Source organism: Anser brachyrhynchus (assembly GCF_964034855.1).
Source record: "Anser brachyrhynchus genome assembly, chromosome: W".
NCBI lineage: Eukaryota > Metazoa > Chordata > Aves > Anseriformes > Anatidae > Anser > Anser brachyrhynchus.
This window is the reverse complement of record NC_137704.1, coordinates 14,319,466-14,335,889: the sequence shown is the minus strand read 5'-3', so window position 1 is coordinate 14,335,889 and position 16,424 is coordinate 14,319,466. Positions and strand designations below refer to the sequence as shown.

Sequence of the window (16,424 nt, the reverse complement as noted above, 5' to 3'; positions counted from 1 at the left end):
GTCCTGGGTCTGTCCCCTCCCAGCTCCTGCTGCACCCCTAGCCTGCTCGCTGGCAGGACAGAGCGAGAAGCCGAAAAGTCCTTGGCCTGGTGTAAACACTGCTCTGCAACAATTAAAACATCAGCATGTTATCAGCGCTCTTCTCATCCTAAATCCAAAACATAGCACCCTACCATCTACTAGGAGGAAAATTAACTCCATCCTAGCTGAAACCATGACAAATTTTTACTGTCAGAGATAGGTGTTGTTAGCCCTATGCTGGGGATGGGACAGTATTGGATGCTGGTGGGAAACCACGTGCGTTTAGCCATTGTGCCGTTTTGCTCATATACAGCATGCGAAATGCAGTGCTTTGAGAGCAGAACAAACAATCCTTATGATTATGTTATAACTACACACAACTGCATAACCTCTGCATCTCATGTGGATTACTGATCAGGCCACAGGTCTCTCCAGTACAGTAGACACAGTCCCCAGTCTCTTCCCTGAAACCTTTTTCTCCAGCTGTAGCAAACTCTGCTTGTGTGTAATGTTCATCACCTTGTTCATGTGTTGTCCAACAGGTACACCCAGACAACAAGGAAACAGAAATGCCTATGGTAAGTTCCCACCTTGCTGTGTGCTTGCATTGCGTGGTATTTGTAAAATGCTGCTGGGGTGTTTCCAGAGGTAACATTCCTCTGAGTACAGAAAATCATAGGTGATGAGTGAACTGCAGGGTGAGGGAAGCAATCCCTTGCTTCTTCCAGGGTAAAGGGCTTTCCCATATCATAAGGACCTTTACTGTTGGAAAGGTTGGGTGTGAGAAAGTTTCAGTCCTGCCAGTAAGAGAGGGTATGTAACAAGAAATCTGGGTAATCAAATGTCTTTTTGAGGGTAAAAAGGGTGTGGTAGGAGTCAGACTACATAAAGTGCTTGGTTTCATCCTACCAGTGAGCAACTTCCCCAGCACAGCCTTGGAAGTCTCCAGTTACCTAATTTTGTGGGGTGTCCTAGTCCTGCAGTAGCCAGGAATGGGGACATGGATGCAAAAGATGACCATCACCTAAGCCTCTGGGTTTTCCCTTGTAGGTAATGCACCAAAACTTCCCAGCGTCTCAAGTGCCCAACAACACCAGCTGCGCAAAGCGGTCATGTGGCCCTGCTCCTGACATACAGCAGGCCCTCTCCGCTAGCGAGAGGCAGTGTGTAGAGACCGTCGTCAACATGGGGTACTCGCCTGAGAACGTCCTGAAAGCCATGAAGAAGAAGGGACAGAACATAGACCAGGTAAGAGCTTTTGCAGGAAGAGAGAAACCTTTGAGTGGGTGCTGATTCTGCTGAGAAACAGCCTTAGCTTTGCAAAATGGAGGGGGAGGGCACTTTATTCTAACAGTGAATTGCAGAACTGCCCCAGAAGTTTTCACCTGGCAGAAAAGTCTTCCCAAACCAAAGAACATCTGCATAACTTTCTGTTAATCTGCTTCAGTCAGCACAGTCTTCCTAGGAGTCACAGAACAATCCTTGGGAAGCTTGGTATGGATCCATGCCTTTAGTGCTGCGTGACCAAAAAGCAAAGCACCTTCCCTGTTCTGAGCACAAGGGGTTACTCTGATGATGCCTCTCCCTGTAGAGAGATGGGCCCCTGCAGGCTTACTACAGCCACGAAAGGCTCGTGAGGCACCAGTGACTGACTTTTTGTGTGCTCTGGCTGTGGTGCTTCCTGCCATGTGTTGCCTCAAACGCTTGCTAAAACCATGTCACGGAGCATAAAGTGTGGCAGGGTGAAGTGTGGCTCTGGGTCTTGGATCAGCTTCAAACAAAGCAACGTTTTGAAGCCAGAGGAGCGTGGCCAGGCTTTCTGTGCTGGCCCCGTGCTCCCTGTGCACTGCGCAGAGCGTTGCCTCGGCAGGAGGAGCATTCCGGTAGCTCCTGTGCTGTGTAGGATTTGGCTGCTGGTAGAGCTGCTCTGCTTGCCCCCTGCCTATAAATCAAGAGCACTTTAATCTGTGTGAGGAGCTGTAGTGCCAAACAGAAGGAATGTCCCTTCGGAGGGCAGTTTCAAATCCTGCAGTATTTGCATGCTGCTTTCTATCTCATTCCTAGCACTACCTTTCTCCTACCTGTCAGACTTTCACCCCTACCTCTCAAAGCTGAGAATGAATAAGAAATGTGGCAGTAGTTTCTGGGCATGTAAGCTGGGATCTGCAGCTTGCTCAGCAGTATGCTGAGGTGATCTTAAGAAGCTGACTGCTTTCAGATTGCGTTAGGTCTTCTGGCTGAGAGGAAACTAAAAGCTGATGTAGCTTGATTGCTGGCCTACGGTACCACCTTAAAAATTCACAGTATAAAAAGCACTGTTAATCTTAAATTTCTGCCTCCTGAGTGATTCAGAATGGAAGGCTAGAGAAGGAAGGCTGTTTGACTGGAGTGAAAGATGAAGCTGATGGGAGAGCACAAAGACAGAAGGACTTGTTTGCTGTTTTTTTGAACAAGCTCTTGCACAAAGAGCGTCTCAAGATAGAGTAGGAAGAGCTTTGTCTCGGTTCCTGGTGAAGCCTGGGACAGAGTTGTGCTCAGTTCCTCTGCACGTATTGAGGTGCACGACTCTGTGCTGTGAATGCAGCTCTGCAAACTTCTTTGTTTTGTTCCCTGCAGGTTTTGGATTACCTGTTTGCACACGGACAGCTTTGCGAGAAGGGCTTTGATCCACTTCTTGTTGAAGCAGCTTTGGAAATGCATCAGTGTTCAGAGGAGAAGGTGAGAGCGCCATGTGCTCCGCAATAGTGAGAATGCACCATGAAGGGGAATTCCAGCACAATGAAGTGGTTGGTGTAATTCTATCTCCATGGTAATGCTGCCTTGTTGTCAAAACTGGCTGCCAAAGAACATTCTTGTAGTGATGAAGGGAATATGTTAAAACATTAGATTTCTTCTGCATTGGTTTATTGGTTTATTACCCCTACTCGCATGCATTTTTATGGGGACAAGCTCTTTTTAAAGACCCTGCTTATTTTGATGGCAACGTTCTAAACCACAGTGTTGTCTTTTGAGCAAGGTGCTCAGTACAGAGAGAGTTAACTTCAGAAGCAGCAAATTATCATCAAAATCCTTCCAGCTTGCCGTGGCTGTAAATTTTCTCCACTGTACAAATACATCTGCCTGCCAAATTGGGTTAGGGCTCTGTCTGAAAGAAGCTGGAAAAAACAGCTTTTGTGGTTTATGGTGTGGATGCTTTGCCAGCACCAAAGGTACAGAGGCAGGAACAGAGGACAGCAGAACTGCTTTTTAGTGTATGCCAGTGTGAGAAACACTCCGTAGCCAATAACTTAGGCTCAGGCGAGGATCTCAGTGAAGTAGTAATTTATTCGCGATTGCAATGGCGGGTGCCCCACAAGCAGGAGCGCACCTACTGGTTCCAAAACACAGTTTATATACTTTTTGATGACAGGACCCTCCCCTGTTTCCCCACTGGAGTGGGTAATCCAGGTTCATAATCTATCTGATGCTTCACAGACAATGCCTGGCCTTCAGTTGCTGGCCTGTTTTTGAGATGGTAATGTTTTCTCCCCTTATCTGGCTTGACTTAACATAGTGATTTTCACCTGATCGCTCTAAGGAGTCTGGTTGTCTGCATTTTAGGAGGTCACCTGCTGAGCTTTCTTATCACTGTAAGCATATCTCAATACCACATTCCTTCCTTCTATACAATGTAACACTGCAAAAACAACATTTCTATTCCCACAATTCCCCCCTTTTTTCTTTTTATAATTTGTTGATTTTTGCAAAATTTTTCTCTAAGGTGTAATTTGGTAGATGTCTTCCTCTTCTTCACTTTCTTTGCTTTCTATTTCCTCTAATATCATCATCTTATCTGAGTAGGGTGGTGGATCCATGGTCATTTGTTTCGAAAGTGCAGTTTCAATTAACCGCTGGACAAGTCCCCTTACACAGGGGATAATGCAACAACCAATGGCTGTCAAAACTCCTGCTACTACAATCAAGGATGTAAATATGGACACTACCATCCCTTTCCATTTACCAAACCAAGATTCCAACCATCCTGTGATGGAAGTGTCTGCTCCTGAGTTTTCTGCCAATTCATTGGCAAGGGTGGTAAGCCCTTGCAATGCTCTAGTTACTGTGCCATCCGGGGCAGTATTGTTAGGGATAAAAGTACAACAACGGTTGCCCAGCATCACGCACACACCACCTTTCTCCGCAAGAATCATATCTAATGTTATTCTGTTTTCCCAAGCCATTTTGCTGGTGGCATCTAGTTGTTCAGCGATTCCTCTTATCGCATCTCTTGTATAGTTTATGAATCTCTGCTGATTATAATACATATAATTAATCCAACCCACATTTTTATTAATTGTTACCCACCAGAACAGTGACTCAAACCCTGCAGCAATTTGATTCCTGGCTTCCTGTTCATTGGGAACTCCTCTAGGCACCCCAATAGAATCTATGTACGCTCTATCATCAAATGATACTCCTAAGCTTCTTTTACTTCTTCTGGGTATTTGTGATGTTTCTCTTTCAAATGCCAGGGTGAAGGGTATAGCTAATTGAACAAGTGCACAAGTGTCTCCCCAGTTAGATGGCAGGATGGACCGTAAGATCTTCCCTCCACAGTACCACCAGAGATTTGCCCTGGGGATCTCAAGTCTTGAATAGTTTCCCATCAAGTCCTCGGTAGCATTCAAGGTCCTCGTGCACAAGGCAAATTCTCCCAGATGCCGGGTAGCACTCACACCCTGCCGTGAGAGGCAAGCTGTATGGTTACCTATAGCTGTGGAGAATACAGGGGGAGCCCTGATACTGCTATCACGCAAGGAAGGGAATAGCAAAGAGAGAGACTTACAGGCCTCATTTACCCAGGCAGTCTTTTCATGGTACAATGCAATCATACATCGCATTCCCTGGGAATCCTTGGTCCACCCCAATGGGCAGGGCACTATCTGGGCAATCGGTCATCCCGCGGCACAAGCATAGCAATTGCTATGGTTGAGACTCTGGACAGTATATTTGACCCATTCTATCCAGGCATTCACATCCCCATACGCTGTTTCAATCTCAAATGTTTGAACTGCTGCATTTCAAAGAGGGCCTCCTGTTTTCTCTCCTGTTTTCTCCTTGAGTTTCTCCCTTTCTCTGATGGCAATAGAGGATCGTTTCCATACAGCTATTCTCAATCTGGCTGTTGGGTCTCTCCCAGTTATTTGTTCTCTCTGCTCAATTGTCGTTGGGCATTTAAATCTCCACAACCTGACACCTCACAAGCATCAAACGTGACAGATTGTGGTACATAACCCTCTGTCACATTCACCCATATTTTTATGGGGTATCCCATCTTACTATTATCTGGTCATGCCTTTTCCAAGTTGCCAATTGACCAAGGCTTTCTCTGAGGCCTACAATCACTAAAAGCAAAATTAATAATTGATTTTTCCCTGTCATTATTTTTAAACCTTAGGTTTCCAAATAATTATCAATACAAAGAATAAGATATACACTACTACTATAACAAACCCCCCTTGGGAACACTTCAATTCACTATAGGTCTGTCCTTTCTCTCAATCACAAGTCACACTCATTAGTTACGTGTGAAAATAAAAGGTTAGTTTACAATTGCAAGCTCTTATCCTGCTCAGAGTCCACTATGACGTTTTTCTTTTTGATTTTATTTTTCAACAAGTCTTCTGTAGGAACAACTTTCCCGGTACTAGGGTCGACAGATGCCTTCACTCGAGTATAGTGAGTCCAACCTTTTTCCGCAGTTCCTATGGCTGTTTCAGTGGTTAGTAGTACTTGGAAGTGTCCTTCCCATTCAGGCCGGAGTTGATCCTTTCCAGGTCTGAATCAGGACCCAATTTCCCACGGGTCCTGAGAAATGACAAAGAAGAGGACAACCCCAGAATACAGTTCTTAAGAAAACTCTCTTGTTTCGAATTGTGGTATCTCATCCCTTCTGCCCAGATAGGGTAATCCGAACAGCATCTCATACGGTGAAATTCCTATATCGTTTCTTGGTGCTGTTTGAACCTGTAGGAGTGCTAAAGGTAAACATTTTACCCAAGGAAGTTGGGTTTTTAACGCTAATTTAGTTAATTTCTTCTTTAATGTCTGGTTAATTCGCTTTACCTTCCCAGAAGAGGAGGGGTGACGGGGTGTGAAAATCCCACTCAATCTCTAAAGCCTGCATTAACCCTTGCAGTACTTGTGAAGTGAAATGACTTCCTTGATCTGAATCAATGTTTTCAGCTATCCCATATCTAGGGACTATTTGCTCCAGTGATACCTTAGCCACCGTGTTTGCAGTGGCAGATACGGAGGGGAAAGCTTACACCCATCCAGTCACGTGGTCAACTAGGACAAACAAGTACTTAAATCTCCCTCCTTTAGGTAACTCAGTAAAGTCTACCTGTATACTTTGGAAAGGTCGAATCCCTGGCTCCCGTCCCCCTCTAGGTGAGTTACGGATGACCTTTTTATTTACCCTTTGACATATGGTACATCCTCTGCATATTTGCTTCACTAAAGTGTATATTCCTACACAGACATACTGTCTTAGCACAACATCACACATTGCTTGCACCTCCCAATGACTCTCTTGATGTAAAATGATTAATATTTGCCTCATTGGTGCTTTATTCAGCATTTCTCTCCCATCAGGGAGTATCCATTTTCCCTCCGGCTTCGTGGCTCCTGATTCCTTAAAGAAATCTCTCTTAAAAACTTTTTAGTTCTTTCTTAGTTTTCAACAATTCCCTGAATCCTCTCTGGATTTATTCTCCGTTTTCCCTCAGACATTAGATGCCTTAAATACCTGACTTCTCTTTCTACATATTGTAATTTATTTTTCAATACTCCCAAGCCCTGCTTTCCCAGAAAGTTGAATAGCTTGTTAGTAGCTTCCTTCACAACTGTTTTCTCCTGTCCTGACGATAAACGATCATACACATTTTGTAATAGAAATTCCTCCTCGGGAGGTTGGAATTGCTCCAAAATCTGTTCTAGAACTTTGCCCAAATTAATCGGTGGCCCTGTAAACCCCTGAGGTAAAACTGTCCATATGTATTGTTGCTTCCGCCCCCACTTCAGAGTCTTTCCAGTCAGAGGTGAATATATCTTTGCTCTCAGGGCCTCAGGATTCATCCCCAAGTACTTTCTCATTTTGACCCCAAGTCTCTCATATGATTTCTGTGTTGCACACTATTATTATTCCAGCCAGGATCGGCAAGTGGTTATTTCTGCCATGCCGGTATTACCCCTGGTCCTGGAGGATGAGCTCTTTCCCATTTTTGTATAGCATCTCTCCTCCTGATCATTCCCATTTCTTTCCCTGTAAACAACATATTTATATACATAATTCCCCCTCCCCAAGAGTATAAGTTAGGTCCTAGGAAACTCCTAACCTCTCTGCTGGTAAGGAGGGGGGGGAAGTTCACTTAAGAGGATACACAGTTAGTGTTAGTACTGTTAGTATCAGGGAAGGCAAAATTCTCAGTACCTCTTCTACCTTGTTCTAATTCTTGCCAGAGCCTAGAGTACGCTCTTCTCTAGGGACAGTGTTAATTGCAGTCCCTGTCTCCTTTCCTGGAGCGACTGCTGCTGCCACCGGTGCAATATTAGGATTATAGGGAGCATAACTTGGCTCTTCCTCCAAAAAAAAAGGAATCTTATTGTTTACACATAAATTTAAAGCCTGAATTTTCATCAGGCCTGTATTTTGGCCAAAATACTGCTGTTTCCTTAATTGGTTCTTTTGTCCAGACTAATACACAATATTTAACCATATTCATTTTTTTTTTTTACCATCTCCTCTAATTTTGAGATTATTTTTCCAATTTCTTATCATTCTTCAGGAAGAACTTTCGGTAGGCACTCCCCCAGGGATATCTCCCTGTCCCCTGGAACTCATATTTCCCATTTTTCCTATTCAGGAAAATTGGGGTGTACTGCCAAGCACTTCCCCGTGCAAGGGATACCGCACACCTATGAGTTTACCAGATTCCCTGGTGTACTTCCGAGCACTTCCCCGTGCAAGGATTACTGTGTTAGTGTTGGGGAGAATCGAATGGATGTTCTATTAATGTTTCTCAGGTGATGGATCATACGGTATAATTAAATATTATTAAATGTACTTACATTATCAAGTAATCTATGTATACTGGAAACCTAGGGAGTACACTGAACATTTAAAGGAATCGTTGAAGGGGAACCCTGGGAGGGAATAGGTACAACCTGACCTTGGATAAGGGCCTGGAGATGATGAAATGAGTTGAAGCAGAACCAAGGAGCGGAGGGAGCATGCGTCGAGTGAGAAAGGTGAAAGAGTTCAGCAGAGAGGAAGACTCCTTACTTCATCTGGACGACCACCTGGACGACCACCAGAGTGCGCCACGCATGTGCAAAGGGGAGGGGAGCTAATTAGAATGAAAAGCGAGGCTGATGTTGCAACCTGTAATGAATATGTATACCTGACGCAATGTTGTATGTATAAATAACGGCTGGGAAGTAACGGGACTTGAAGCCAGATTTGGGCACCTGCCCCGGCTTCCAGCGCTGAATAAAGCACCTTCATATAATCACTTGGTGGTTATGTGGTTGCTACGCTAACATTTTGGCGACCCAGATGGGACAGCGTGGGCACTGCTGAGGCGGATCGTGTCTCGGTTTCGCTCCAGCCGGCACCGAGGGATTCTCGGGGAGCAGTCGACCACGACCGACCTCCGCTGCTCACGACGTACCACTGGAGTGGTAAGCAAAGGTGCTTTCAACTTTGGGTATTCGGTACCGATTTGGTTGGGAAAGCCTGCCGGTCAGACGCGGCGAAAGCCACGCTCGGTTGGGCAGGGAGCTCCCGGGGTAAGCCTAGGCGCCGTCCGTTAGACAGAGCGAAAGCTCTGCAGGTTCGGCATTGGTGATTGTATTGGTTTGTGCTGAAGGGTCAGCACCTGGTATTATTGGTATGTAAAAAGCGTGCTGCTGCTGCTCCGGCAGCTTTTGGGAAAGCACGCTGCTGCTCCGGCAGCTTCTGGAAAGTGTGCTGTTGCTGCTCCGGCAGCTTTCGGGAGAGTGTGTTGCTGCTCCGGCAGCTTTCGGGAGAGTGTGTTGCTGCTCCGGCAGCTTTCGGGAGAGTGTGTTGCTGCTCCGGCAGCTTTTGGGTCCGTATCATAAGCTCAAAATGAAAAAGATTAAAGAAATTCTGGGAAAAGATGTACCTATCCCGCGGACATCCCCGCTGGGGTGTTTGCTAGCACACTGGAAAGAGGGAGGTTTTGGTCAAGAAATGCGGAAAGGAAAGCTGATTGATTATTGTAATATTTGGTGGCCACAGTATAAACTAGGGGACCAAGAAACTTGGCCTGAGAATGGAACATTGCAATATAATACAATCTTACAATTAATGCTATTTTGTAAGCGGGAAGGAAAATATGATGAACTGCCGTATGTGGAATTATTCTTTTATTTGCGCCGAAAGCCTGAATGGCAGCATGCTTGTGGAATAATGGTGCTTGAAGTTTCAACAGAGGAACGTTGTTGTGCATGTACTAAGGAGGGACGCTGTATACAGCATCAGGCAATAGAGAATAATAAGTATTATGGGAAATGAATAATGGAAATATTGATTTGGAAGTTGCGCCGTCGGCTCCGCCGGAAGAGCCAGGACAGGGAGGGAAAAGAGAAAAGGAAGATAGCAGTAGTGATGGAGAATCCCCGACTTTAGTTTCCCCTGTGTCACATAGGACCCGGCAACAGCGAAGGGCAGGAGAAACTATAAACGAACAGAGAGGGAAAATAATCGCTCCCCTCAGGCAAGGAGTGGGGACAGAAGGACCGGTATATGTCAAGGTGCCTTTTTCAGCCGGGGACTTAATGATATGGAAACAAGCAGCCGGCACCTACAGGGAAAACCCAGATAAAGTAGCCAGGGTAATGAAAATGATAATTAAAACCCAAAATCCCGATTGGGATGATCTCCAGGTGATCCTGGATACTTTGATGGACTCGACAGAAAAAGACATGGTATTGCGGGCAGCCAGAGAGAGAGCCCGAGAAGATATATGAAATGGATTAGTGCTTGGAAATCTAGATCAAAACCTCCCCACTGAGGATCCCCAATGGGATTATAACACAGGGGATGGAATAAGGAGGCTGAAGAGATATCAAGATTGGGTACAAATCGGGGTACAGAATGCCATGCCCCGGACCATAAATTGGTCAAAATTGTATAATGTCAGGCAAGAAAAAGCGGAATCACCTTCCGCCTTTTTAGAGAGATTGAAAGAAACTGCTAAGAAATATACAGATTTAGACGTAGAGACTGAGCAAGCTAAAGCTCAATTAATACTCATTTTCTTGGGACAAGCCCAAGAGGATATTAGGAAGAAATTGCAAAAGTTAGAAGGTGCAGATTTGAGAAATTTGGATAGGCTGTTGGAAATAGCCTGGAAAATCAAAACTAGCCCAGCCAGTAAAAATTGAACTTAAGGAAGGGGCCCGACTGGTACGGATTAAACAGTACCCGTTGAAGCTAGAAGCTAGGCTAGGGATAGTAAAGATTATAGATAAATTTCTTAGCTACCACATTCTGGAGGAATGCAAATCTGAATATAATACCCCAATTTTCCCAGTAAAGAAACCTAATGGGGAATACAGGCTAGTGCAGGACCTTAGGGCAATAAACGAAATAACAAAAGATATTCACCCAGTGGTGGCTAATCCCTATACATTGTTAACATCTGTAAAAGAGAAATATAAGTGGTTTACGGTAATTGATTTAAAAGACGCCTTCTTCTGCATACCCATTGACAAGGAAAGTAGAAAGCTTTTTGCTTTTGAATGGGAAAATCCACGGAACGGACAAAAGATGCAACTAACCTGGACAAGGTTGCCTCAAGGATTCAAGAATAGCCCGACCCTCTTCGGCAGTCAACTAGCTAAAGAAATAGAAGACTGGATTAACCAAGAACAGATTCAGGTACCAAAGGACCGATACTTGCTGCTACAATATGCGGACGATATATTAATAGCTACCGAAGGAGAGTCAGAATGTATTCAGGTAACTATTGATATTTTGAATCAATTGGGACTAAATGGGTACAAGGTTTCTAAACAAAAGGCACAAATCGCGTGCACAACAGTAATTTATTTGGGATGTGAAATTTCTCAAGGACAAAGAAAATTGGGAGTTAACCGAATACAAGCTATTTGTGAAATCCCCGAGCCGCGAAATCTGCACGAACTACGGGCTTTCCTAGGTATGGCCGGGTGGTGCAGACTGTGGGTAATGGACTATGGACTCATAGCAAAGCCCCTCTATGAAACCCAAAAGGCCTGTACATTTACCTGGGGAAAGCCACAACAAGAGGCCTTTAAGAAATTAAAAGAAGCCCTGATAAAGGCGCCTGCCTTGGGCTTGCCGGACTTATCAAAGGACTTTCAGCTGTTTGTGCATGAGAGACAACGATTGGCATTAGGAGTACTGACCCAGCGACTTGGGAGCTGGAAAAGACCTGTGGGGTATTTTTCTAAACAATTGGATGCGGTAAGCGCCGGATGGCCCTCGTGTTTAAGGGCCGTGGCAGCCACAGTCCTTTTAATACAGGCAAAAGGGGGGCCATTGGCTATCGCCCAGCCGAATGAATCTTAAGAACTACTAACCTATTGAACCCAGCAGTGTTTCTAGGAACAACTGCGGAGGAAGGAGACCTCAGTCATGATTGCGTGGAGATCATCGAACATACCTATGCCAGCAGAACAGACTTAAAAGATCAGCCTCTGGAGAGACCGGATTGGGAACTTTTCACGAATGGAAGCAGCTTTGTGGAAAATGGGAGTCGTTATGCAGGATACACGGTAACTACATCAAAGGTAGTGATTGAGGCAAATTCCCTACCTCCGGGGACTTCAGCCCAACGAGCAGAAATAGTCGCCCTGACACGAGCCCTGGAACTAAGCGAGGGTAAGAATGTGAATATTTGGACAGATTCAAAATATGCATTCGGGGTAGTCCACGTACATGGGGCATTATGGAAAGAAAGGGGAATGCTATCCTCACAAGGGACTAATATAAAATATCAGGAAGAAATATTGAAATTAATAACAGCTGTACAGAAACCCCAACAGGTGGCCATAATGCATTGTAAAGCTCATCAAGGAGGGATGTCAGAGATTGCAGAAGGTAACAGATTGGCAGGTTTGACGGCCCGGAAGGTCGCGCGTGAAGTACGGAAAGTAATGGCTCTAATTCCATCGAAGGTAGGCCTCTCTTGTTTTAAATTACCTAAAGACCCAAAGTATTCAGCAGAAGATGAGAGACTTGCAAATTTGATGAAGGCCCGGAAGAATCCTGACGGATGGTATGTGACTACGACAGGACAACTCATAGTGCCTCCTATAATAATGCGAGAAATCTTACAAATAAAACATAATGAATGTCACTGGGGTGCAGGAGCAATGGTGACCTATTCGAAACGAGGTGTCATCTCGGTACACATGTTAACAATGGCAAAGTCAGTAATGTCAAAATGTGAGCTTTGCTTAAAGAATAACCCGGTAGCAAGGAAACATGCTGAGATGGGGAGAATTAGAGCTGGAATAGAGCCTGGAGATTACTGGCAAATAGATTTCGTGGAACTGCCTAAAGCAAGAGGTTATAAATACCTATTGGTAGGGGTTGATACTTTTTCAGGATGGCCGGAGGCCCTTCCCTGTCGCACCAACCAAGCAAAGGAAACGGTAAAATGGTTACTACAGGAAATAATCCCTAGATTTGGTGTACCATTGGGTATTTATTCAGACAGGGGACCACATTTCATTGCCAATGTGGTTAAGGAGGTTAGTAGGTTACTGGGAATCACCCAGAACACCCTATCCCACTTACTCCACCCCCATCCTATAGTACTAGCGTTAACAAGCAGGCATAGAGGAATCAATAAGATAGTAGACTAACGAAGATGCATTAAGATTATACTTACTAATCTCTATATCAAGTTATACTCACTAACCTCTACTAACCTGATTCAACCTAATAGTAATGAAAATACTTGCTCTTGGTATGAGTGAAGTATTTTCAAAGGGGGGAAATGTTAGTGTTGGGGAGAATCGAATGGATGTTCTATTAATGTTTCTCAGGTGATGGATCATACGGTATAATTAAATATTATTAAATGTACTTACATTATCAAGTAATCTATGTATACTGGAAACCTAGGGAGTACACTGAACATTTAAAGGAATCGTTGAAGGGGAACCCTGGGAGGGAATAGGTACAACCTGACCTTGGATAAGGGCCTGGAGATGCTGAAATGAGTTGAAGCAGAACCAAGGAGCGGAGGGAGCATGCGTCGAGTGAGAAAGGTGAAAGAGTTCAGCGGAGAGGAAGACTCCTTACTTCATCTGGACGACCACCTGGACGACCACCAGAGTGCGCCACGCATGTGCAAAGGGGAGGGAAGCTAATTAGAATGAAAAGCGAGGCTGATGTTGCAACCTGTAATGAATATGTATACCTGACGCAATGTTGTATGTATAAATAACGGCTGGGAAGTAACGGGACTTGAAGCCAGATTTGGGCACCTGCCCCGGCTTCCAGCGCTGAATAAAGCACCTTCATATAATCACTTGGTGGTTATGTGGTTGCTACGCTAACAACTGTACACCAAATTTCCCTGGTGTACTGCCAAGCACTTCCCCGTGCGAGGCTTACCGCACACCAAATTTCCCTGGTGTACTGCCAAGCACTTCCCTGTGCAAGGGCTTACCATACACCAAATTTCCCGAGACTCTTCGTTTCTCTCCGTTATCTCACGCTTCGTCCGTCTCTGGCCGCGCCCCTCGCGGAGTTACGGAACCGCAGATCAGGACTCCACACTCACTCCGTACAAAAGTACGTCTCAATCACACATCACACAGAGTCTCACCCGACCCCCAAGGCAATACTTAATATTTCTTACCTTGGTCTGTGCACAGAGTTACCGGATCAATTCTTAAAACCCGGAGTGCCTACCTTCTTCCTTTCCCCACTACTTCACGGATCCTGCCTCTTTAATCAGTCTCGGGCCCTCTGTCAGCTCTCCGCAGAACCGCCGCCGTCGATGCACAGGACCACTGAAATCAGCGCGGCATGCCTTCCTGCTGCTGCGGCGGTGGGGCTCCCCGGTAGGTGACTGGATCCCGGACGAGCCCCCAAATTGTGAGAAACACTCCATAGCCAATAACTTAGGCTCAGGCGAGGATCTCAGTGAAGTAGTAATTTATTCGCGATTGCAATGGCGGGCGCCCCACAAGCAGGAGAGTGCACCTACTGGTTCCAAAAACATAGTTTATATACTTTTTGATGACAGGACCCTCCCCTGTTTCCCCACTGGAGTGGGTAATCCAGGTTCACAATCTATCTGATGCTTCACAGACAATGCCTGGCCTTCAGCTGCCGGCCTGTTTTTGAGATGGTAATGTTTTCTCCCCTTATCTGGCTTGACTTAACATAGTGATTTTCACCTGATCGCTCTAAGGAGTCTGGTTGTCTGCATTTTAGGAGGTCACCTGCTGAGCTTTCTTATCACTGTAAGCATATCTCAATACCACATTCCTTCCTTCTATACAATGTAACACTGCAAAAACAACATTTCTATTCCCACAAATGGCCACTGCAGAGACCTAATTGGAATAATCAGGACCCCGTACACCGTGGTCATATGCAGGATCTAAGAATCATTATTATACAAGGGATTAGGGAATCAGTCCCGAGAGGTCACAACATTAATAGGGCCTTTAGCGAACAGCAAAAAAAAGATGAAACCCCGACGGAGTGGCTAGAGAGGCTGCGTAAAAGTCTGCAGCTGTATTCGGGGGTGGATCCGGGGACTCCTGTGGGGGAGGCCCTACTGAAAACTCAATTCGTGGCAAAATCTTGGCCGGATATTAGGAAGAAATTAGAGAAGATAGAAGATTGGCAGGCTCGGGGTCTGGACGAGTTGTTAAGGGAAGCACAGAAAGTGTTTGTCAGGAGAGAGAATGAGAAGGAGAAAAAACAAGTGCGAATGATGGTGGCAGCGGTCAGAGAAGGACAGAGGATGATTGAGCATAAACAAGGGTCTGGAGTGGCTTATCGGAAGCAAGGGGGGGGGACAGGTCAATTGCTCGCAGACCGAGAGACGTGACTTGCTTTTACTGTAATAGAAAGGGTCACATGAAAAGGGAATGTCGACAGAGGTTGGCTGATGAGAAAATGTTCAAGGAAGATTAGGGGTGTCAGGGGCTCTATTTGCTGGGGACCTGGAATACCACTGAACCCTTGATAAAATTAAAAGTAGGTCCCCAGCGAAAGGAGGTGGAGTTTCTCATAGATACAGGGGCTGAAAGATCTACAGTCCAAGTTCTGCCTCCGGGGTGTAATATATCGACTGAGAAGGTACAGGTGATTGGGGCTAAAGGGGAACTGTTTGGGGTCCCCGTTATAAAAGAAATGCTGATTGAATCTAATTCGAAATTGGGGATAGGGTCTTTGCTTTTGGTACCTGAGGCATGTTATAAGTGAGACCATACAAATTTCTTGGTCTATCAGAAATATTTTATTAATTAAGTAAGCAGGCACAAGCAAAACAGCGCTGGGCGGCTGGGGAGTCTCCGCTCCACCACAGCACGCAACTTTCCCTTTTCAGTGTCGCCGTTTTATAGCATCCAAGTTTCGGCTTGTCAGGACTTGTTGGACCTTCTGAAGCTGTGCAGTTCGTTGTTGGGGGTCGTTGTTTTTCTTTCAATGATCATGCATTGTGCTCGTGTTCAAGGGGGAGGGTAGTGAAGCAGGAAACAGTATTTCACAGAGTCTTTGTTTTACCAAGGATGTTTATCCAACACCCCCACCCCACTATCTACTTGCTTAGTCTTCCCCCTTAACAAGGTCGTAAATTGCAAAACCTTATCTTCTCAGCAGATCCTCTGAATTCCTTTTAAAGACAATGAACAAACACCCGCTAATTTATCACAATCCCTCCTTTTTCTTTTTCTAACATATTTTGTTCATTGATGAATTTTTGAAGCACTTGTTTGCTCAATATTAAAGTTTCTGCGTCATCCTCCTCCTGTTCAAGAGATTCATATTTCGCACGCACAAGCATAAGGTGAGCTGCCTCTAATCGGTTTTTTTACAATCGCGATTATTCGATTGAATATACATGGTACAAAAGTTAGTGTTAATATGAGCAGCAACAAAGGTCCTGCTATAGTTGATAGCAGTGTAGTGAGCCAAAGTGAGTAATTAAACCAGGATTCATACCAGTTCTGGTGGGCTTCATTTTCTATTTTTCGTTTTTCTAACCCTTCTCTCAATTTAGTCATTGTATCCCTTACTACTCCAGTATGATCTGCATATACACAACACTCCTCTCGTAGGGCTGCACACAATCCTCCTTGTTGTAGAAAAATCACATCTA

General features: G+C 45.0%; 2 protein-coding genes across 5 annotated transcripts in view; one reads left to right on the top strand and one right to left on the bottom strand.

The window, feature by feature from the left end:
* LOC308184745 (ubiquitin-associated protein 1-like) overlaps nucleotides 1–16,424 on the top strand; it is a 211,460-nt gene that overhangs the window by 67,444 nt on the left and 127,592 nt on the right. For all 4 annotated transcript variants that reach the window (XR_013942894.1, XM_080572174.1, XM_080572172.1 and 1 more), the window contains exons 5-7: nucleotides 564–599; nucleotides 1,072–1,269; nucleotides 2,638–2,739. Coding sequence is in view for 3 of the 4 variants with exons in the window: in XM_080572174.1 (XP_080428300.1) it covers nucleotides 564–599; nucleotides 1,072–1,269; nucleotides 2,638–2,739 (336 nt within the window). In the remaining variant the exon portion in view is untranslated. The remainder of the gene's footprint in view (nucleotides 1–563; nucleotides 600–1,071; nucleotides 1,270–2,637; nucleotides 2,740–16,424) is intronic.
* The window catches only part of LOC308184760 (uncharacterized protein), a 115,594-nt gene that overhangs the window by 87,338 nt on the left and 11,832 nt on the right, over nucleotides 1–16,424 (bottom strand). The window lies entirely within an intron of this gene.